This window comes from Pelodiscus sinensis, chromosome 4 (genome assembly GCF_049634645.1).
Source record: "Pelodiscus sinensis isolate JC-2024 chromosome 4, ASM4963464v1, whole genome shotgun sequence".
Lineage (NCBI taxonomy): Eukaryota > Metazoa > Chordata > Testudines > Trionychidae > Pelodiscus > Pelodiscus sinensis.
The window spans coordinates 30,317,274-30,340,363 of NC_134714.1; the positions used below are offsets into that span (position 1 = coordinate 30,317,274).

The 23,090-nt window shown below is 39.7% G+C and overlaps 1 protein-coding gene and 1 long non-coding RNA gene across 3 annotated transcripts in view; one reads left to right on the top strand and one right to left on the bottom strand.

Moving 5' to 3' along the window:
• Positions 1 to 812: 812 nt before the first annotated feature.
• The window catches only part of GOLGA5 (golgin A5), a 33,481-nt gene continuing 11,203 nt past the window's right edge, over positions 813 to 23,090 (bottom strand). For both annotated transcript variants that reach the window (XM_075926684.1, XM_075926685.1), the window contains 7 exons: positions 22,317 to 22,487; positions 21,101 to 21,229; positions 13,911 to 14,009; positions 10,972 to 11,197; positions 9,897 to 10,002; positions 8,104 to 8,167; positions 813 to 5,473 (listed from right to left, as the gene is read on the bottom strand). In XM_075926684.1, the coding sequence (XP_075782799.1) occupies positions 5,393 to 5,473; positions 8,104 to 8,167; positions 9,897 to 10,002; positions 10,972 to 11,197; positions 13,911 to 14,009; positions 21,101 to 21,229; positions 22,317 to 22,487 (876 nt within the window). In that variant the 3' untranslated portion in view covers positions 813 to 5,392. The remainder of the gene's footprint in view (positions 5,474 to 8,103; positions 8,168 to 9,896; positions 10,003 to 10,971; positions 11,198 to 13,910; positions 14,010 to 21,100; positions 21,230 to 22,316; positions 22,488 to 23,090) is intronic.
• Positions 953 to 22,317, top strand: LOC142829088 (uncharacterized). Its single transcript, XR_012903323.1, has 3 exons — positions 953 to 1,016; positions 19,048 to 19,162; positions 21,509 to 22,317. It is a non-coding gene; the product is annotated as an uncharacterized LOC142829088 (long non-coding RNA).

Here is a 23,090-nt window from a genome sequence, read left to right on the forward strand (position 1 = left end):
CTAAACAAGAGAGTTTTCTAGACCAATTTGATTTTAAGCCACCAAGTAGCATTTTCAAATTGTGAGAATTTAGCTTTCTATTGAATAAGAATTAAATTTTAACACAAATAAAATTGATGATGTTTAAGATTTATACCAAAGCAACTGTTTGGTCTTGCTTTTCTTTGATTAGAGAAATTTAAATCACAAACATAAAAGATCCTGACTTTTCTATACTCAGACTTCTAATTAAAAGCTGCCTACTCTCTCTCAAAATTTGCCCATTCAGAATTTGAACCATTTGAGTAGCATAGTCAGTTAATAACCACAAATACGACATTTTGTGCAAGTAAATTTACAGTAAAGCATCAGAAAAGAGGAATTCTTGCTCAAGAGTTATTCCTCTCCCCTTGCACAAGAAGGCAGTGTGGACGGGCAACAGGGGTTTCTTGTGCAAGAAACCCCTATGGTTAAAATGGCCATCAGAGCTTTCTTGCACAAGCGAGCATCCATACCGCCATGGACACTCTTGCACAAAAGCATGTGGCGGTGTGGATGCATTCTTGCACAAGAAGCCTGAAGTGTAGACTTAGCCAGATCTTACAATCACATTCCAAAATGACCCCGTGCAAACTTTTGAGAATGTAACCCTTATAGAACACCTCCAACTTTCCTTTCATGCCTTGTGCCTAATCCTGAAGTCACACCTGTGCATCTATAGCATTCTCCCCAAACTGGTCCATTTGTGTTTTGGGTCTGTTCCTTAGGGCATCACTCACCATCTGAATGGCTGAAAGATTGTAGAAAGCAGATGTGACCACAAACAGATGAATAGCTTACTTCAGAACCATTTATTTCCTGAGTCCTAAGCATTTGAATTTTACAATATTCACAGAAGACAGAAATTGATATATTTTCATGTATTGAATACATTTTTGCTCCAATATGTCATATGTTTCTTTCAGAGAGATGTGATGACTGCAGTGAACAACTGCAACAGATTCTCTGCTGATAGAAGGAAAATATAGTTGTGTCAGGTTTGTTTCTTTACTCCTTTTCTGCGGTTATTGTTAAAAATATCTTCAGATATCTTACTTCTCTCTCTCTCCACCAACATTTTTGTCACATTTAACTTGATATACATGAACATGCCACAAAAACTGCTCTTTAGCCAGAGATACAAGAACATGAAGTCATATTAAGCCATGTTACACTGGTGGTAATTTACAGTTTATTCTTTGCAGTTGCAGAACCCCTTTAAAAAAATTATCCTTGATTTTTTTCCCCCTCAAGCCTTCTATCTGACTTAAGGTACGTTTTCCGTTAGACTGCAGTTGATCCTTCAGGAGGAAACAATAGAAGCAAACAAATCTGATGCCTATGGTAAAGCAACAGCTGCTGCTCAGCCACCCTGATAAGCAATACATATATTGATTGTGTAACTCTGGATTTCCCCCCAATGATAAACAGATATTTGAAGAGTTATTCAAAGAAATCACTTCCTTTGTACTGTGCCTTAATGAACATACAGCTGATTTCATGTATTACAGTAACATACTGCAAATCAAGATATTAGCAAATCAAGGCGGCAAGGAAGGAGACACTCTTAGAACACACAGGCCTATTAGTAGCAGAGGATGCCATGTCAGGTAGGAAAAAAAATCAGTATTCACACCAAGCCCTTATTCACATAGGCCTAAATTTAATTTTTAGCACATAGCCCAAAAATCTGGGCTATGCTTTAAGAATTTGTGCTGTGAGGAAGGGATCCTACCCTCGCTAGGTTGTCAAACTCAGGGAAGAAGCGGACTGCACTGCTACTACTTCTCACGCACCTCGGAAGGGTAATGACTTGTGAATCCATTTAGTCATGAAATCACTGGCCTGTGATGGGAAGACTTTGATTCCCATCACTTCCCTCCCACAAAGTTTGTACTGGAATATGGATTTAGGAGCCAAAGCGAATTTTCAGAGGTGCTGAGAACTTACAATTTCTGAGATGTGTGGAAGAGTTTGAGTGCTCAGCTGGCTACTTATATAGATGCCTCAATATGGATTTATGACCCCAGCTTTCTCATTCACTGGCATAATGATGTAGGGCAGTAGAACAAAACAACTAGGAAGTCTGTAAAACTTTTTGGAACCATCTGATGTTAGGGTCCACTTTAACAGTAACCCTTAATTTTCTGGCATAGTATTTAGTATTTTTCATTTGTATATGCACCCAGCTTTGGAATTAACAGTTTTATCAAGATTTTCATATTCTTTAGTATAGATTCCAAAGATGATTTATAAGTAGATTATAAATGGGTTTACATAGAATACCATAAAAATGTACATGATGAAAATGACATATTAGAAAAGAAAAATAATATTGTTTCCTAAACACTTTTTGTAGTCAGTTCCGTACAAGGAATAATTCCTTGTCTCTAGAACATTTTCCACCCACTGCCTAAAAGCTTCCAGGCTTTTGCACAGAATGACAAGATTAATTTGCAATTTTTTATTTTTTAATTAAATGGGAGCTTCTTGGATTGTTCCTTTGTACTATCTGCTACACCCCTTCTCACCATCAGGAGAGATGTGTTAGGAAGATAAACGATAGCAACTGAAGCTGAAAGATCTATTGTTATGCATCACTGGAAAAAGTCAATTAAACAAAAAGTTGATAGTTTTATCAGATACACGTGACTGTCTGTATATGTAGGAGAGGATTAAAACATGTGGCTCTGGGTCTGCATCAGGATCTACTACCATGGATCCCAGAGTGAAATAAGAGAGACTGTGCATGAGGTCAATGATAGTATATTTAATTCAGGCTTAGAACCTAGGAGTCTAATCAGATGACCACTGAAGTCAATGGGAGTCTTTCAATACACTTCAATGAGTGTCAGATTAGGCTAGAAACTTTACATGATGTATGTAAGGGGTTAAAAAGTATGCTAGCATAGAATGATATAAATACCACTTTGGCAATCCTTGTAAACAACATAAGGTGAACAGATACATAGACAACCCCAGCACGAATCAGAGGAACAGGAAAACAGAAAATGGAGGCCAGGGTCCTCAGCTGATTTAATTGATCATCTTCAATAAACCTATGAATTTCCACCAGCTGAGGATCTGTCCCTCAGGGTATGTCTACACTACAGTTTTGTCAGAAAAACGGCCATTTTTCTGACAAAACCTGAGTTACATCCACACTGCAATCGCGTTCGTCCGAAAGTATATTTGAAAGAACAGAGGGTTTTTTCCAGTGTTCGTAATCCTCTATGAGGGAAAAGGTGTGTGGACGGGGAAGAGGGAGTTCTTTCAAAAGAAAAGAAAAGAGGAAAAAACACAGGTGCCCTGGAGGCCACTCCGTCCATAGTAATCACAGCTTAAATGCAAAATAGCATCAATTCAGTGTGGATGCTATCTTTTAAAAAAGCAGATTGCTTTTTCTATGTGCTTGTGTGTATGGATGCTCTCTTTCGGAAGAAGTTTTTTCAGCAGATCTTTTCCAAAAGAAGGCTCTTCCAAAAGAAGCCTACAGTCTAGACATAGCCTCAGACTGGACAATACTCAGGGGACACATTCATGGGTTATTGAAATAGACATTGAGGTTTTGCAGTCTGTAATAGAGAACCATATCCCTGTAGTTGCTCAGAAGCATACCAAGCAAGGATCTACTGATTCCACTATAAAAAAAAAAAGTGGTAAGAAGCTGTAGAATGGGGGAAGACGCTCAGGGAGAGACCAACAAACTGGAGGAAGAGAATTCAGCAGAGGCCTGGCAAGGCAGGGCATGGCTGCTAGGATCAAGCAAACTCCAGGAGGGAAGCCTGTGGCATTGGGGGCAAAAAATTGAGAGACTAGAGTTCTCCTGGGAGCCAATGGGCTTCAGGTAGGGATGTTTTGGGAGACCTCTGGAGGAAAAGCTGAGAGCATGGCCTTGATGTGGATTTCACAACTTAATTACAATAATGAAATAATTTCCAAATAAAGTCTAACCCCAAAATTTGGGTGGTAAACTACAGAAATGTTTGCAAGTGGAGTCCTTAAGAGGCCCTGAAAAATGGAAACAAGCAGATGACTGCAGAGCAAGAAGCACATGGGAGGTGACTGGCTCATTGACATTTGTAAAGCTATGTAGAGAAAAACCACCACCACACACTTGCAAAATCATGTTATTTATTTAAAACAGCCTTAACCTTTCATCCCAACAGGCTGTCTCCAGTAGTTAGTGGTAGCTGTACTATCACCACTACCTGCCAGCCAGAACATATCATGCTTAGTCTGTGTTCATTCCATTTGAACATAATCACCAGAGTAGGCATGTATGACAAATTTTTTTAGTCATCTTTTCATTACTCAGTCTTGAGCACCATGCAGGGAAATATTAATACCGATGTATCAATAAATGCAAGATGTCACAATCTAATGTGAAAGCAAATTACCGTGGGTTTGATTTGGGAGTTATTGTTTATCATCATCATTATTCAATGAGGTTGCTTAGTGATGAATCTCCTCAGTGATTATGTATAGGGAGTTTTTGAAATCATGTCTGATTATATACTTGTATAAAAATATTGTTTTAATCTGGTTAACAACTGCCTAAAATTTCAGATGGAAACCACATAAATTTAAAATTTGCTAAGACAGCTTATGTATTATGAGAGATGCATATAAAAATTAACAGCATAGTTACTTATACAAAGTGCAAAAGCAAATTGCACTTTTCAAGCAGCTGAAGACCTCGTCTGAATTAATTGCAAATTAAGAGTAAAAGTTCTCCTACCATATTAAAAAAAAAAACCACTTTTCAGCATATCAGGTAAAATACATCTCTGCTGTACTAATGGACGAAGCTACAAAGAATGAGTCATATTTTATTTTTTAAAGGGTATTTACAAAGAGATATTGCACCAGTTTGTCAATTCTCCAGTATTTTAAGGGATTAAAGGAAACCTAATCTATGTTCACAAAATCAAAAGCTAATACAAAAGACTGAATAACAGAAAGAATAAATTTATTTAAATTGTTAAGTACAGTTAGTTTCCCTGATTATAGCCCATGCCCAGTATGATCTAGTATGTATCATATACAGCTGTTATCTTTTAAATCTTCATACCTCTATGCAGGTGTGAATTATTATACATGAACCATCAGAAAATGTATGTAAAATGTAAAGGCTATGCTTAACAATTGCCTTTTCCCTGGAAACCGCTGCTGTTTTAAACAAACTGAAGGAGCTATGCAATAACATTAGTCCAATAATTTAAGTCTTTAAAAGCAGTGATAAAATAGGTATGACAGTTGTCTTTCTTCCATAGATAATGCCAGGAAAGAGATTTCCCTTATTTCAGTACTGTTCACTTTAAACACACCCAATCCAGAAAACAGTGAGCATTAGCATAAAGTGAGTCTCAGTTTATTTTCCAGATGGACCATCATGATGCATTTCTGGGGTGTAGGTAAGCAGAACAATCATGACCCATAGGTGAAGCAATGCCTGGCAAAAGAAAACAGGAGTTATCATACAGTGCTGACTACCATCCATCATTTACAAAAGTTGTAAATCTGAATATAAGCAGAAGCAGCTACTTTTGTAGACATGTTTTGACTAAATTCCCTTTATGAAACATTGGTTTCAAGGTTTTTTCCCATTTTAATCCATATCTAGCAAAGGAAAGAAATTCTGATTTGCACAGTAGAAACGCTGTGTCAGAATCTAAGGCAAAAAGTATTTTACAGCAAATTATGAAAAACTTTAATTACAATTAACATGTCTCCTGCTAGGCATGGATCATCTCTGATGAAAAAGAATTACATGGGGGATTGGTCCTACCATGAGTGCAGGAGAATGGATTCAATGACTTAGAGAGATCCATTCTGGTTCTGATTCGACATTACAGATGGTCCCATATAAGACTAATTGACAATACTGACTCAGCTCCAGCTTAGAAAGTGGTTCAGAGCCATATTAATCAATCAATAAGTTTCTAAACTGTTTCATTATGAAGCATTTTGTTCACCTATTGAACAGTGCAATGGCAGTGTTACATGAAAAGGGGGAATTAAAATAGCCAAATTCCTTCTGTCACTCAAAATATGTGAGAGGTGGTGTGAGAGGGTATGGTTGCTTTGTATCCCCAAAGAGTGGCACCCCTATTTACCCAGGGATTTATTTAAAAAACTTCATTATGCTTTCTCAAGCAACATATTCATGAAATATGGAGGTAGAGTACTAAAATCTTTAAACAGCAGCTGAGCTTTCTTATATAACTACTGATTACATCAACTAACAGAGACATCAACCCTCTAGTGGAACTGGGAGAAATTTCACTGACAATCATGCAAGATGCGAAGAACAAACTTCCCTTCCGTAGCCCAAGATTAGACAAAAATCATGCTCACTGCTTTTATAGCTATTTGAACTAAATGATTATTAACCACTGAGATGAGGTAAAGTGTTATTAAAACATCATTTTCCCAAGTTATTTTAATGAAAGCTAGTTAAATCATAAAAATCTTACTATATATTTTAGAAATGTGCATCTGTCTGAGACTGTTTGTTCAATAACTCATCCAAAACAACAGACAGGACCACCAAATTTGGTATGCAGCTTACTCTTATAACTAAAAGCCAGGTCAAGTTTTGGTTGTGCCAAGACAACGTGCAAGGAATTTGACTGTTTCTCATAAAATGAAAATGGATGGGTCTGACAGGAGGGAGTTATACTGCAAAATGACCACAGGGGGACAGCTATAATCCCATTGAGCAAGCAGGGGAAAGAAGTGCAGAAAGGGGCAGCTAGCTACTATACATTTCAGAGAATTTGTTTTTATCTGTTTCTGTCTGTCTGTCCTCCTGCCTGGGAACATGCACCCTTTTCCTGGCTGTGCCCACTGCAGTGACCATGGACAGGTGCTTCTCACCAGGCTTCAAGCTGTGTAGTAAGAGGCCTGGGGTTGTCTTCTCTCCCCAGGGCAGCCTGCATACCAAACCCTTCAACCCCAGAAGAATAATTTAAATGAAGAAAAACAAAACTTAGAGTTAAGGACCTGAGCAATGCCAAGTAAATTTTCTAGTGCAGGACTGAGCAAAATACGGCCCAGGGCCAGATCCAGCCCACCACGCCACCTGATCTGGCCCACGGACCACTTTGCCAGGACCCTCAGGCAGCAGCTGCAATAGTTTCAAACACTGTCTCTGCCACAATCTGCTCTGCAGGGAGAGGGAGGCTTCGTTCCCAGCCCATTCCTTAGCTCCTACTGGCCAGAAACAACCTGCCAATAAGACCTCAGCCAATTGCGCAGCTTCTCTTGCCTGGAAACAGCCAGCCAATCAGAGCGGAGATACTGGCCTGAGACACTCAGGTAGCGCAAGCCTCTTTCCTCACACCGAGTTGAGCGCCACATGGAGGGAGCCGCCTGTATTTTCAAGCAGACTGGGACTACAGCAAGCAGGGACCCCAGCCCGCTTTGGGGGGTGCTGCAGCCTGCTGGCCAGGAGACATTTAGGAAAACTCTTCCCAGCCACCACCTGACTGGCACCCCAACCCCTCCTGCACCCCAGCTCCTTCCCCCAGATCACCATCCAAACCCTCTGCATCTCCTGCCCCAGGTGACAACTCCATCCCAGACTCTGTAACCCCCCCCCACACACACATACGCCCTCCCCCAGGCCAGAATCCTCTCCTGAACCCAAACACCCTCTCAGACCCCACACAATCTCCTGCACCCCAGTACCTTACCCCGTGCACCCTTCTGCACCTAACCCCCTCCACAGAAAATTGCAGCCCTTGACCACGTTCCAAAGCCTTGGAGTAGCCCCCCCCACCAAAAATTACTGCCCACCCTTGTTCTAGTGTACTATATTTTACCAATGAGACTACAAATTAAAATCACCATTAGTCACGTAGAAATGCACATTAAAGACACTATGAACTCAAAGCAAGAATGTATATATATATATATATCGTCAAGCCACATGACTCAAGAACCCAGCCTGCTTTGGGGGGTGCTGCAGCCTGCACCCTTATATACCCTTTTTCTTTTATACACGATTCAACACTTTTCAGATGAAGGCAGATATTAGCTAAAACTGACTATAAAAATTCTGTACAACAATGTACTCACCATATAAATGATTACAAATAATCTTGCTATGGGATATCGCCTTAGAAAGATTCCTAGTCGAATGCTGTGCAAGTATAATACACATATTAGAACAGAAAAATACTCTTATTCTTTTATTTTAAACCCACATAAAATTGTAAACACTAACTGGTATTATACATATAGTTTTCCACATTTCTGCCTCTTGAACTTTACTTTTTATTAACAGCTACTGGATTCAGAGAAATTAGTCTTTAGTCAGAACACAAAACAGATGTACTTTTTCTGACAATAAAAAGCCAGTACTCTTGTTGCTGTAAGTCAGTCACATTACACCTTGTCAGAAACAAGGGCTAGGGTTTTCAAAGAATCCTAAGGGAGTTAAGACACCTAACTACCACTGACTTACAATGAGATCTAGTTGACTAACTGCTGTAAGTTCTTTTGAAAGTCTTAGTGAAAGATCTGTATCATTCTTACACTTAGTTATAAATGAGAAATTGAATGGCGTTGTAGAATTCTAATACTAATGCAACATGAAGATCATCATATCAGAAGATTGCTAGGCCATGATGTAAAAGAAAAATATGCTTTAGTAAAAGAAAAATATGCTAGTGGGAAAGTGACAATACGAATATAGAAATAACATTTGAATCAGTGTGTCAAATACAACAGGCTAATCAAGGAAGCAATGATATTATAACCCTTACAACATTAAAATCACTACAGAAGTGCACCAGATTCATCCTGGTTTTCAAGGGTTTAAAACAGTGGTCTCCAACCTTTTTAAGCACAAGATCACTTTTTAAAATTTAAGTCAGTCCAGGATCTCTCTCAAACCCAAAAACCCCTGCCCCGCCCCGTTGCTGAGGCTCTGCCCCTGCCCCGCCCCTTCACTGAGGCTCTGCCCTCCTCACTTTGTGAAGATGGGGTACAGGGGAGGGGTACAGAGTGACATCAGCACCCCCTGCTTCTGTCTCCCCCACCCTGCACAAGAAGCAGGAGGCTCCCAGGGGGCAGCTCTGAGTCTCTGGGCAGGACCAGCAGGGCAGCCCCTCAGCCAAACTAGATAGGGTCTCCTATCAGAGCCTCCAAGATCTACCGATAGATCCCGATCGACTGGTTGTTGACCACTGGTTTAAAACTCTTACTCCCAAATGAAAATGATTTATGCTTAAATTCCCAAAATGGCTCCTGAGACAAGAGATCAGAATAACTTGGTTGGTGGTTCCAGAGCAATTTTTTACTCATTCTAGGCACGTACTGTGAGGACACTTAGTTCACAGCATGGATTTATTCTTTGATATTTAAAAAAAATTAAAAGGATTTGAGAAAGGCAACAACTAACACATGTTGTTAGTGCTGATCCATTGTACATGGTAGTATGTTACAGACTAACTCATTTGTTCATATGTTGCATGATTTATCTTGCAAATAACTCATTTCTTTTCTTTGTTAATATATCCTTAATATAGTAGGTCTACCAGCATTGTTTCTGTGTGAGATATCAAGGTACAAATTGACCTAAGGCAGGAGTGGGAAACTTTTTTCAGTCAGGGCCACTGATTATTAGGGAAAAAAAAAAAAAAAAAAAAAAAAATCAGTCAAGTTGGTAAAATACAAGATATAACGGAAATAAAATTAATAGGAATTTCCCATGTCAATATTTAATATGAATTTGTACCATATTAATTGTAGAGTTATTTCTATACAGTTGGAAACAACTAAAAAATAAAAGGTGTACTGAAGAGGAAAACTGTATAAAGGACTAGTTCAAGAGGAGAAACATTCCTTTAAGATTTATGTACTCTTACCTAAACTGGTCTATACTACTTGCAGCTTTGCGAACTTTTCCATACATTCCTGCTACATTAGCATCTACATCGCTAAAAAGGACAGGAACACTTCGCATGCGAGCACCTATATGAAACAAATAAACAAATTTGATTAAGCTAAAGACGACTTTCCAGGTACATTATTTATTTGTCTATACAGGGTTTACATATAATTTCATAATTAATTTCAGCTTTTTGAAATGTTCAAGATTTTCAGTGCACAAAGGAAAATTAAAGATGAATTTTGTGTATTTAAAAAGGCATGTCTTGTGTCAGGAATTGTTGGATAAGATTATAGTTCAGTAAAAATGTAGCCCAGAAAGGAATTATTCATTCTATTTCTGTATCTAAATACACATTTTTAGTAACCAGTTCTGATGTTTTATACTCCAAAATAATTTCTTTGCTTCATTGTAATTTCTTAAGTGCACGTTGAACCTCTCTACTCCGGCACACTCTGGGTCCAGCAACATCCGTGTCTGGCATGATTTTAGTTGGCCAGATGTCCACTTATCATAGGCTGTTTCCCGTGGTCCCATAAAAGTTTGTTTACAGCCATTAGTCCTGGCTCTCAGTGTTTTGTGCTGTTATTTAACTCAAATTTTCTCCTAAATGTCTTGTTAGAGCCCAGTCAAAACTGGAAGTGTTGGTAATGCTGCTAGACAATATTGACTTCCCGTGGTCCAGCAAAGTCCCTGGACTGGTACTTTTAACTAATGTTAAAAGACCATGCTTGCTATAATATCAATCACAGTGTGTGTGTGTGTGTGTGCGCGCGCGTGCGTGCATGAGGGTTAAGAATGAAGTTTTGGTTTGTTAAGTTCACTTAAAAAGTTGCCCTTATAACAAACAGCTGTCTTTATTTGGGTATTTTCAACTGTACCAGTAATAGTGGGAAAGATCAACTTAAATTCAATTATAATATTTTTCTTACATACAGAAATATTTAGGGAAATCAATAGGGAATGCAAGAGTCCTTAGTTAAGATGAACGAACACACACACACACACACACACACACACACACACACACACACACACACTTCTATGTTTACCTTCACTGCTGTCAATTCCTGACATATTAATCGTAGGTCCATTGGTACTACTGCCTTGGATAGTCTTAAGCTGTTGCTCAAGGCGTTCTAGTTGATAGACAAGGGAGTTCTTCTCTGTGCTGAGATTCTCCAACATGGTCTGCTTCTGAATCAGAGTCTCTGTCAACTGATGAAGCCGATTTTCCAGCTCTGACTGACTGCTGCTGCTCAAAGCCTTGTTCGTGAGCTGAAAAAAGAGTCAGTGCAAAATCTAAGCTAGAAGATTAAACATGATAATTAAATCTAGCTTTTGAAATAGTTCATCTCCAAAGTCCTACAGGAAAGAGTTTGATGTGAGAAGTGGGATGCCTTAGGATTTTGATGATGTAATAGCTATTACTACTACTATCATTAACAAATGTAAAAGGAGAGAAATTTAATTGTAGAAGCATTGTGCTTTGACTATTGCTTTCACCAGGAAGTTCCTGGCAAATAAGTAAATATAAAGTGCTACCCCCATGTGAATACTGCTGCATAATAGATAATTTGCATTTAACAACAAATTCTAGCCCAACAGTCTACTGGAATGAGTAGGAATACATTTCTGATCAGCCCATGACCATTACATCTTCAAGCAGCATAGAATAGACAGTTAAAAAGATATATTGAAGAGGGATGTGAGGGAACGTGGTGCTAGTTAACTGGGAGGCTGTTACAAGTTTAAGGGGCAGCGTGAAAGGCAGCATGAAATTGGACATATGTGAAGGAGAATTAGGAAGAGGTAAGGCTCATGGGCACTGGATATGAACAGCAGAGGGAGAAGAATAAGACTAAGTCTGTCTATCCAAACAGCACTGCAATGGCATAGCTGCACTGCTTTGTGAAGACACTCCCATCCCATTGGCAGAGTTAATTCATCTTCCCAAGAGGCAATAGCGATGGCAACAGGAGACGCCCTCCTGTCTACACCTGGAATTCAGTCAGTATTTTCCACCAACCCTGAACAATATAGCTATACTGACATAAGCCTGTACTGTAGACCAAGCCTAAGGCAATATGATCCACAAGGTCCAATTTGCAGAGATTTTTTTGAAAACAAGGGAGGAGACACTTGATGTAGATCTTTTCTAAATGATTCTGTTTTAAAGCTTTTATCCAGATTCTAACTAGATTCAGTGCACAATTCAAGACACGTATTGAATGACATGCAATGACACAACTGCTATGTTGACAGTTGTGCAAGACATCACCTTGACCTCTACCGGACCGGTATGACTTAAACACTCAAGATTCATTCTGTAAACTGTGTAGGATTGTGGAAACCTAGCTAAGTTTGGCTGTCCAGGAAAAAAAAAAAATCAGCCAAATTTTGTCTGCTTGGCAGAGTATTTCCTGATGGTTTAATCCATTCAGTGCAAACTAGAGTAGTGAAAAAGAATGTGTGCATCTTCCTTGCCTCTCTTCTCCTTGAAGATGCAATATGTGGCCTCAAAAAGGGGGTGAGCACCAGATTTCTCACTTCAGGCAACTACTACCAGAAAGGCTTCAAACATCTACAAAGTCTTGGTAAACAAACATGATCTGACAGTTTACACTCAAGAGATCTTGAATTTCTCAGACAGAGCTGTAGTAACAAGTAATGGATTTATGTTCCCCCTTACAAAGACAAGGTTACATACTAGTTATCAGAGACAGAAAATTAAAACCATTCATTATATAGATACTGATGAAGGAATTAAATTCCTTAAGAGACAAAACATTGAGTATTAAATATTGACCAGCATTAAGAAACTCTGTGCATCCCTTGGACTACTAAATGTAAGTATAACCCCTACACAGAATCAGAACTGGTGCTAAATACAAGATATTATTCCTGGTTTAGTATACAAAGGTCTTAATATACTGATATTGATCTAATCATCTAAATAGCTGTAAGTAGAATCTCTCATTATAGATTTCAAGTGTTAGAACAAAATCTAAAGTGAGATACCAGAATGACCTTGGACTATTCACATTCAGGCAAACGCAAATTTGTACTTGACAGTGTGCGTGCGCGTGCGCACACACATGATTTTTAACAGTGAGATAGCATCAGGAAAACAAATCCCATTGGGTTCAAAGAATATATCAAGTTAATTTTCAAGTCCTTTGACATCCAATATGTACAGCAAACAGTATTTAACACTAGATTGTCTTTTTCCCCTTGAATAGTCTACCTTGAACTGTGCGGCCTTATATATAATTTGCAAGAAACATATCAGTAAATGTTACATTAACAGGATCCAGCTCCGAAATTCATACTACCCATACAATCACCAATAACTTTCTTTGCTATTTCATATGAAAAAATGTATGAATTCAGCATCTTATTCTCCAGTTATCAGCTTGCATACAGGGTCTCACCAGACAATACAGCCCTTGGCCTACCTCCAACAATACATTCCCTTTCAATGGCCATTAGCCAGGACGGGCAGGGATGGTACCCCTAGCCTCTTTTTGCCAGAAGCTGGGAATGAGCAACTTGATGATTATCTGTTTTGTTCATTCCTTCTGGGACACCAGACATTGGCAACTGTCAGAAGACAGAATACTGGGCTAGATGGACTTTGGTATGACCCATTATGACCATTCTTGTGTTATGTTTCTAAAGACAGACATTTTTATATTGTTCACTTTTTATATTTACTCAAAAGTTAATTTTCATTGTAGAATAGATTTTCTGCAAATCTAATGTGCAGTTTCATTACTGGAATCTGAGTAGCACACTTGATTAAAAGGATTGCACAAACACCAAAATATGTAAAATGAAATCTGACAATTTCATTTTAACAGCTTTACAAACAGATGAAAAACAGCTTTATTCAACCAAAAGTGTAAACTAAAACAAAGGAGGTAATTCAGTGTTATCACCTTTTTAATGGCTTAACAGAATTAAATATTCTTAAAAGCAAATAAATTACCTGATTTCTGAGTTTCTGAATTTCTTCCTCTCTGTCTTGTATTCTGCTTTGCAAAGTATTCTTTGTCCGGTACAATTCTTCCTCATTATAACGGAGCTCCTATAAAATTAATTGCAACCAGTTACAAAATAAAGGATTAATAGACAGCCTTTAGAAAGTATTTTGGGTGACATTTTAGCCACCATTTTAGGCTTTACTCTCAAGTAGAGGACTGTACTTTACTCTGAAAAACTGTCTAAATAGACAGCATAGTGAAGGAAGAGATTTAGCAAAGAGCAACTGACTGAATGGTGAAAATTACTATAGAGCTTGTTAGTACCATTTTTGTATAGTACTTTTAAATTCCCATTTATTTAAAAGCTTAGCATGTTTACAATGATTTTTTTTTAAAAAAAATCTGTCTTTAGTCATCTACTGTTAGAGCAGCACATAATTGAACTCGCCTTTCAAATAATTGAGTATGCAAGGAAAAAAGAAAAAAAATCCTTATCTTACCCATCCTCAACCACACTTTAAATAAACAATCGTCATAGATAAAAAGCCACAGATATGTACATTAATACAACCATCTTAAGTATGGCACTCTGTGCTCAAAACAGTACCCTACATAATTACCAGGGTGAAAATTAGGATATATTTTGTATAAAAAGTGTGTCTTGAGAGGTATCATTTTAAAAGGCTTGAACTTAAATATCCTATTGGACTGTATGGACTATTGTTATATACAGTAAAACTCCATTAGTCCGGCATCCAATGCCCCGGGACGCCTGATGGTCCGGCACCATCAGGAACCCGGAAGTGCTGGGGCAGCTGGACAGGCTTCCCCCATTCAGCTGCTGCTGAAACTGACCAGCAGCTGAATCGGGGAAGCCGGGAGCAGAGCAGCTGGGGTGCTGCCGGGTTGGTCTCGTAGCGCTGCCCCTCGGGGCTGTGGGACCAACCCGGCAGCACCCCAGCTGCTTTGCCCCAGGCATCGGGATTCAGCCGCTGCTGAAACTGACCAGCATCGTCAGTTTCACCAGCAGGCTGAATCCGGACGCCTGGGGCAGAGCAGCTGGGGTGCTGTGGGGTTGTTCTCGTAGCGCCGCCCCTCAGCGCTGTGGGACCAACCGGGCAGTACCCCAGCTGCTCTGCCCCAGGAGTCCCCAAGTCAGCCGCTGCTGAAACAGATCAGCGGCTAATTCCAGGAAGCCCCAGGCAAAGCAGTTCTGCCCCAGGCTTCCTGGAATCTGCCGCTGATCTGTTTCAGCAGCGGCTGAATCGGGGACCCCTGGGGCAGAGCAGCTGGGGTCCTGCCGGGTTGGTCCCACAGCCCTGAGGGGCAGCACTATGGGACCAACCGGGCAGTACCCCAGCTGCTCTGTCCCAGGCGTCCCCAAGAGCAGCTGTAGTGCTGCTGGGTTGATGCTGTAGCGCCGCCCCTCGGCGCTGCGGGACCAACCCGACAGCACCCCAGCTGCTCTATTGCAGGCATCCCCGATTCAGCTGCTGCTGAAACTGACCAGCAGCAGCAGAATCAGGGACGCCTGGGGCAGAGTCGGACTATCGTAAGGGGGGACTATGAGGGGTCTGGGGTGGCATCCCCTCCCACCCCACTCCAGACCCTCATAGCCCCCCCTTACGATAGTCCGGCATATCTGATAATCCGGCACCCCCTGGGTCCTAAAGGTACTAGATTATTGGAAGTTTACTGTACAAGGTTATGAAGTTTTGCCATGTGTGTATTACAGAAACATGTTGTGAGGTTGGGAACACTGGGTACGTCTAGACTACATGCCTCTGTTGCCAGAAGCATGTAGATTAGGCTACCCGACACAGTAAAATGAAGCGGCGATTTAAATAATCGCCGCTTCATTTAAATTTACATGGCTGCTGCGCTGAGCCGACAAACAGCTGATCAGCTGTTTGTCGGCTCAGCGCGGCAGCCATGTAAATTTAAATGAAGCGGCGATTATTTAAATCGCCGCTTCATTTTACTATGTCGGGTAGCCTAATCTACATGCCTCTGGCGACAGAGGCATGTAGTCTAGACGTACCCACCCAGTATCAGCCTTTCAGGAGCAACAATGGACAGAGGAGTTAATGGGCCATTAAAGGGAATACACATGCACAAGAAACCTATATAGTGGAGACCTCTCAGATAGCAGGTAGGAAATGGAGACTGCTTGATCCATATTTCCAGCAACCTGGAAAAAACTATAAATGGAGTAGTAGTGACTTCTTAACTTGGTCTCTCCTCCCCACAACTCACCACCTCGGAACATGTCTGGAGAGGTAATTCCAGACTGGAAGGAAGAATTCTATGTATTCAGGAAGAATTCCATCAGGGTGAGACATTGCTTGTTTCAAATCCTGTCTCATTTACAGAGCTCAGATGTGACTCTACTTTTATTTCTTCAATATCCAACATAAGTATTAAGTGTACAGATCAAACACTTAAAATCTTTCTTTAGTCTGTCTTGTGTTTATACAGAACAGTGCATTTTGGTTGAAGTGCTGGGAAATCTGCCCAGGAGCAATAGCTGGTGCATGTTTTTTCAAGGGAGTGGTGAACCGGGTTATAAACTTATGCTAGTCAGACTTCTGACCAAGGCAGGATGGTACAGCCCTGAGGTCTTAGGCTCGTAAGCTGTAGGGAATTGGCTAGAGTCTCTCTATTGTTAATTTGTGAGTGGCTAGGAAAAGCATTCATGTAACGGGGGCGGGGGGAGAAAGAGGGAAAGCACTTCTGCTTGTGCAGGTCAGAAGATTCAGAGGGTACCCTTGTTCCAGGTTGCACCTAGTCACATTTAGCACCACATTTACCTATAATTTGGGTTTTATAACACATTGCATCTGTGACAAGGTATATCAGCAGGGGTTAACCCTTGTTTCTTAGCCAAGGAGACTATGCCCCCACCCAACCCCCAGCTCTAATGGGCATGCACCCATTGGAGCCCAGATAGAAAAAGAAGCAGAGCAGTTCAGTCTGGGCTGACCAATGGAGGGTAAGGAGGTATATCGATACCTTCTGAAAGGGGACGGCCTGCACTCCAAGACATGGAGGCCAACTGGATGGAGATGGACTCTGACATACAGACATGGGAGGTTACAGAGAATGGAGAGACCAGGGAGTGCCAGAGATAGAGGATTTCAGAGACTCAGGGAGGAAGCGACCCAGGGAAGTTTTGCAGGGAAAACAAGGGCCAAACTGGGCCAAGGCGTGGCATGTTTTAGTCGGACCCATGCTGAGCTTGTGGCGAATAAACCTGCCACTGACAGAACCTTGGGTTGAGACCTGGTGGAAAAGATCCTCCTATTCTGGCCACCACCCACTTTGCGGCAATGGTCCAATCTGCCAGTAACTCTCACACTGGCTATTAAGCCTCACTACCGTGAGAGTAAGGGTTACAGTATGACTCTAGCCATTGGGATGCACTACCCTGACGGAATGACTATCATATAGACTCTGGCTATTGGATCTCACTGCCCAGGAGCAAGGACTATTATACGGACTATGGACATTGAGCTGCATTTTCCTGACAACAAGGGCTGTAGTACTAACTGCGGCTGTTAGGCTGCACCACACTTATCAAGGGTCATATTTAGGACTGCATGCACTGATCCATGTAGCTCTGAGCCACAGACCACTCCTTCCAATTCAACCATGGGGCTGCGACATTCAACCCCCCTCCTGCAATCACGCTTTAGGATTGGGAAAGAGATCAGTCCTGCAACAATGTCCCTAAAATGGAAGTTTCCATTTATTAAATGAACATAAAAGAAAATTTCCATATTGTTTTCCAATCCACCTCTGTCTTTCTTGATATAGCAGTGCCTTAGGATATACCCCCACACTCATAAGGACAGAGGTAACAGGATACACTCTACCATCTGCTTTGGTATAATAAATATTTAGTCATCCATCTAGAGCAGACCTGAACTTTTGAATTGTAATTAGTTAGAGCTAGCAGCTAATTAAAATGTAAATTCTAAAGGACAGAAAATCCTACAAAATAAAATAAATTGTTCCAAGCACTATGGTACACTTTCCAGCCTTCCTCATTATTTTCTCTCTTAACAGTGGTTACTTATTTATAACAACAAAAATTCCTATCAAGATACAAACACTCATCTGTGTTCAACTGAATGATGAGCCTAATCATACTAGCCATTAACAACATGCTGTATTATGCCATGATTGAAAGCAGGGATGTAAGCAACTAGTTGAGTAGTTGACTACCCGATAAGACGCCTGGCTCTTACTACATTTAAAAGGCAGAGGCGCATCAGTCCGGAACCTGGCAGGAGCCAAGACTACTCAGTCTAGGCATGTGCCGGGTCCCCGACTTACACCTTCTATGGTTCTGCAGTTTAAATGTAAAGCACCCAGCAACTATTACATTTAAACTGCAGAGCCACAGTGGGGCCCCTTATTGATTAATCATGTAGTTGATACAAATTGTATACAAACAGTCAATTATCCACTTCTTAGCATCCTCAATTGAAAACAAAACTCCTCACAAATCACTGTGGACTTCTGCTTGAAGTTTAATGGAGTAATATGGCTCAATTATCTCAATCTTTGTGTTAGCAGTTTATTAATACCATACAATAAGCAGTCCAAGACCGACAATATTTGGACAAAGGATTCTAAAAATGTCTGCATAAGTAGGCACATTATTTTCAAACTGCTACAGGCTAACGTAATCAAAACTTGCTGAAGTCCTTTATATGAATTAGGTAGCAAAAGTTCTGTTGTAACCCATTTTTAAGTGCTTCAATATTTTTCTTTAGATAATGTTTAAACCATCTCACTGGCAATATGAAAGGAGCAAACAGATAGTACACAAACTCTCTCATACAAAAAGACACTATTTATCTATGCTGTCATTTCAACTACATTCTATAAAATTTAAGCTATTTTGTTTTTACATACATTTACAGACAGCTATAAGTGGGGAACTCCTGGATCATCTAGGGTTCCTGCATACAAATCTGTTGGATTTCCCAAACCAGGCTACAAAAGTTTGAAATGACAGCTTCTGAAATTTGAAGAAGGCAGATTCAAAATTGTGCTTAGTTCTCTTGTACTTGATAATTTTGAGAATTACACCTGCATTATTCTTTTCTGAAATGTGTCTTATTTTTCCTCTAGATTTGTAATTCAAATGTTCACCAAAAGGATCTGGGATTGTCAAATTTTGTTTTATAAACCTTCCTCTGCAATTCCAAGAAATACAACAAATGCACATAAGTTGTAGATTCTGAAGGTAAATCCTGTAACTTCTGTTAGTTATTTTAAACACATCAATATGCATATCTATAGAAAAGTCACAGAATGTGTATTCTGACTGTGCAGAACAAAAATTTTAAACATATCATTAAGAATTTTACCATTTACATTCACAATATCTACCCCCTTCGAAGAGACTGGTATGAAGAATAAAGACTAGCCTCCATCAGATCAATGTTACTCAACTTGACAGCAAAGCAAGTCTAGAAGGACTTCTTGAATAGGAATCTACACTCGAGTAATGATTTAGAATCATTGCTAGTTTATTTCCAAATTTAATTAACAATGCTAAACTATATAACCTTAATTCATATTTACAAAAACAGCTGAAGGAAAGAAGGTAACTGAGTAGCAGAGTACCTAGATTTTCCACAATACCACCAAAATTCTTCAATAAACTATAAAGATCCACATTTTTCTGTGACTGAAACACCCTAGTTACAATACATATAACAGCTGAAATCTATGTGTTATTTATATACAATAGAACCCTGTTTATTCCAACCTACTTTATCTGGGATATTCATATTTCCATTTTCCATATTCGAACCACCAGCCACCCAGAGGCTGACCATCCAAGCCCCATTGCTGTCAGCCCCTGGGTGGCTTGTGGTTTGATTAACATGGAAAGCCAAACAACAGATTTGGATATACAGGGTTCTACTGCATACATTTTTTTTTTTTACAAAACATGAAACTAAAGATTTCTGTAAAAAATGCAAATTAAGAGTTTTTCCATTACAAACAGTTTTATAGAATCCCTGTTGATTAGGCAGTGAAGGCTTAACATAATACATGTATTCATAACAATGGAATAAACTGAGCAACATTGCTCAATCAAATTCATTTTAAAAAACACAATATGGAACCAGCCCAGCAACACTCTGGCAAAACTTCAAGTGAAGTCAGAAGACGACAACAGGAATGTTTTAACTTCTCAGAGTACTGACAGCCTCCAACCTTCACTGTTGTGATGGGTAATGTTCTGATATACCTTTGACATTCTATCATCACTTCTTCTTACCGAACACACTTATATGCAAGTAGGAATATATTTAAATATTAGCAAAAAATAGATAGGAAAAAAGTTAATTTGTTGATGGATTATCTCATTATACCAATAGATGTCTCTATCCACCAGTCTACCCAGAAGTATTTTAATCCCGTATATCCAAGTCTCTTCCACTAGTCTATCCAAAGTATCTTCAATTTTAGACTATATAAATGACATATATATTATATAAATCTTTCAAATACAAATATTTGTATTTGAAAAACAATTAAGTAACAATGCAATTGCATAATCCTATCACATCATTTACAAAATTCAAGCATTTAAAAGCTGGGGAATGACATAACTCTTGTGCTAGGTCTACACTGCAGAGTTAAATAGCTATTCTGCATCTTTTGAGAGCACCTGTTATTTCAAAATATAACGGGCTCGCTATTCTGACGTCCCTGTAAACCTCATTCCATGAGGAATAAAGGACATTTCGGAATAGCAATTTATTTTGAAATAAGTGCTGTGTAGACAACGCTATTTTGAAATTAACTCTACAAACCTCCAGTCCCTAATCACCAGAGCTGAAGAAAGAGCTGCACAGATCAAACTGCAGGACACACAGTACTCAATTCTGTAGCTATTTAAATCAATGGCAAATAACTCCTATTGAAATCATTGGGCCCACAACAACCCAGACCACAACACAAATCATCCATGTTATTAAATTAAAAACCAAATTTCTTCAAATACAATTGATGCATGAAAAAATGGCTGTCAATTTCTCTTTAAACTTTATAGACGCATTCTCCTTTGACTCCATAGTAACTCTGGCAACTTTTAAGCCAAAATGCTTTTTAAAGCAATTGTTGTATATGGCCTAAAACAACATCTCAACTCTCAATAACTTATTACCTGTTTTTGCCGTTCCAGTTCAGCCTCCACTTCTTGTTTGGCCATTTTGTGGGTTGCTATCTGCTCTTGGAGATCTTGAAGTTGTTCTTTTGCTGACTCGGCTTCGCTTACTTGTTGAGCCTCCGTATCCTAAAAAAAGAATAGAAATGTTATCATTCCAATAACATCAAGCCACAGACCTAGCCCTGTAGTAATACCAAACACTACTCCTGCAGAGTGGATCTTAAAGGTTGGATTTAGCTCTCTTTTTTGTGCATCAATGCTCTCAAGAAAAATGAACCTTAGCCTGAATAAATTACCAAATACACACATTAAAAAAAATATTACTTCATATTCATATGTGTATTTGTTTGTGTTTTCTTTCTAGGTACCTCAAACTGACTGCCTCCTTTCTTGTACTGTCCTCAGGTTGACATCTCTCTGCCATGAAGTACAGGTCTACCTGGTGAGAAGGGCTGACCACAGACAACCCTTGCCTGTTAATGAGGGACACAACCGTGGAATAACTCGAGTCACGTCCTCGGTGCCTGACAGCACACCCCCTTCTGAAAAGCTACAGATATTCTGTGCAGGTCCCATCTGTTTCTCTGTGTCTTCTGGCAGAATTAAAGCAGAAGCAACTCAGAGCAGCTGCAGGCTGTTGTCCTGCTCTTGTCCACGTTTCTCCCTGCTCAGGGCAGCTTCCTTACTTAAATGCTCTGCAGGGAAGGGGCCCATCCTTCCCAGCAATCTGGGAAGGCATGTGACCCACACCTCTCCCTCCACATTGTCTTTGGAGCCAACCAAAACAACAGTGGCTGCCCAGACACTACAATTTCCATGGACTTCAACAAGCTTAAAAGACCAAAAAGGCATATCCTTCATTCTCCAAAGAAATATTGATGAAAGTCGTTTGGGCTAAAACACCACCTTTCAATGTGGGACTGGGATGCAGGGCAGACAGACAGCAGGAAGGGCAACACTTATGCTCTCAGACAGCCTAGGAACTGGAACGGTCAAGGAGACTGGAGAGAAACTGAAGTATCAATGACAAACCATTTCTCACCCTTGAGAAATCACCCTAATAAATAAATGTTAAAATTAGCATAATAGCTATTCCAATCACAATAAGGTGTCGAATACAATTATAGTAGTAACAATACAAGCAGTATGAAAGACACTGCAATCCCACATACTTATGTAGTTAGCTACAAAGGCTGTGTATAAATGTATCTACCTGGAGCTCAGTTCTCAGCTGCTGTATCTGCCCCATTAATTTCTGTATCTCCTCCTTCTGTATGTCTCTCTCATGTCTCAGTTCTTCCAGTTCCATGGTACTTGCAGTAAGACTATCTAGTCCTTCAATACCAGAGCCTTCTTTTAGGCTGTTTATCAACTTTTCTTTAGACTGAAAGATTAAAAGTGCTTTTGTATTAATAAAGATGCAAACTACTGAATTCTTTGCTTAAATACATATGTTTCACTCTCAACTATAATATGAATTCCATACTAACATCTCTTGGCAAGATTTGGCTCTACAATTTTAGGCATGAAACTAAAATTAAAACCATATCTAACATTTTTTATAAATATTACATCAGATAGTGTGTCAGTCAGTCAGTCTCTCTCTCATACACACACACACACACACACACACACACACACACACACACACACACACACACACACACACAGAACCTGCAATTTGATCCATGTAGATGAACTCTGACACCTGCATAGAATCCACTGACTTTAGTGTGGCTCCACAACAGCACAATGGTTCATTAACAGAGATTATATTACAGGCTTTCGGTCAAAGATAACTCAGTCTTCAGGCACATGGGATTCTTCTAAATATAATTCTATCATCCCGTATTTTAAGATCTACTGCACCATTTTATATTATTAGCAGTATATTATAGAGTCCAGTGTATATAACTGATCACATAGGGTGTGTCTAGACTACAGGTTTTTTTTTTTTAAGTGACTGTTTTTCAAAAAAACTTCTCCT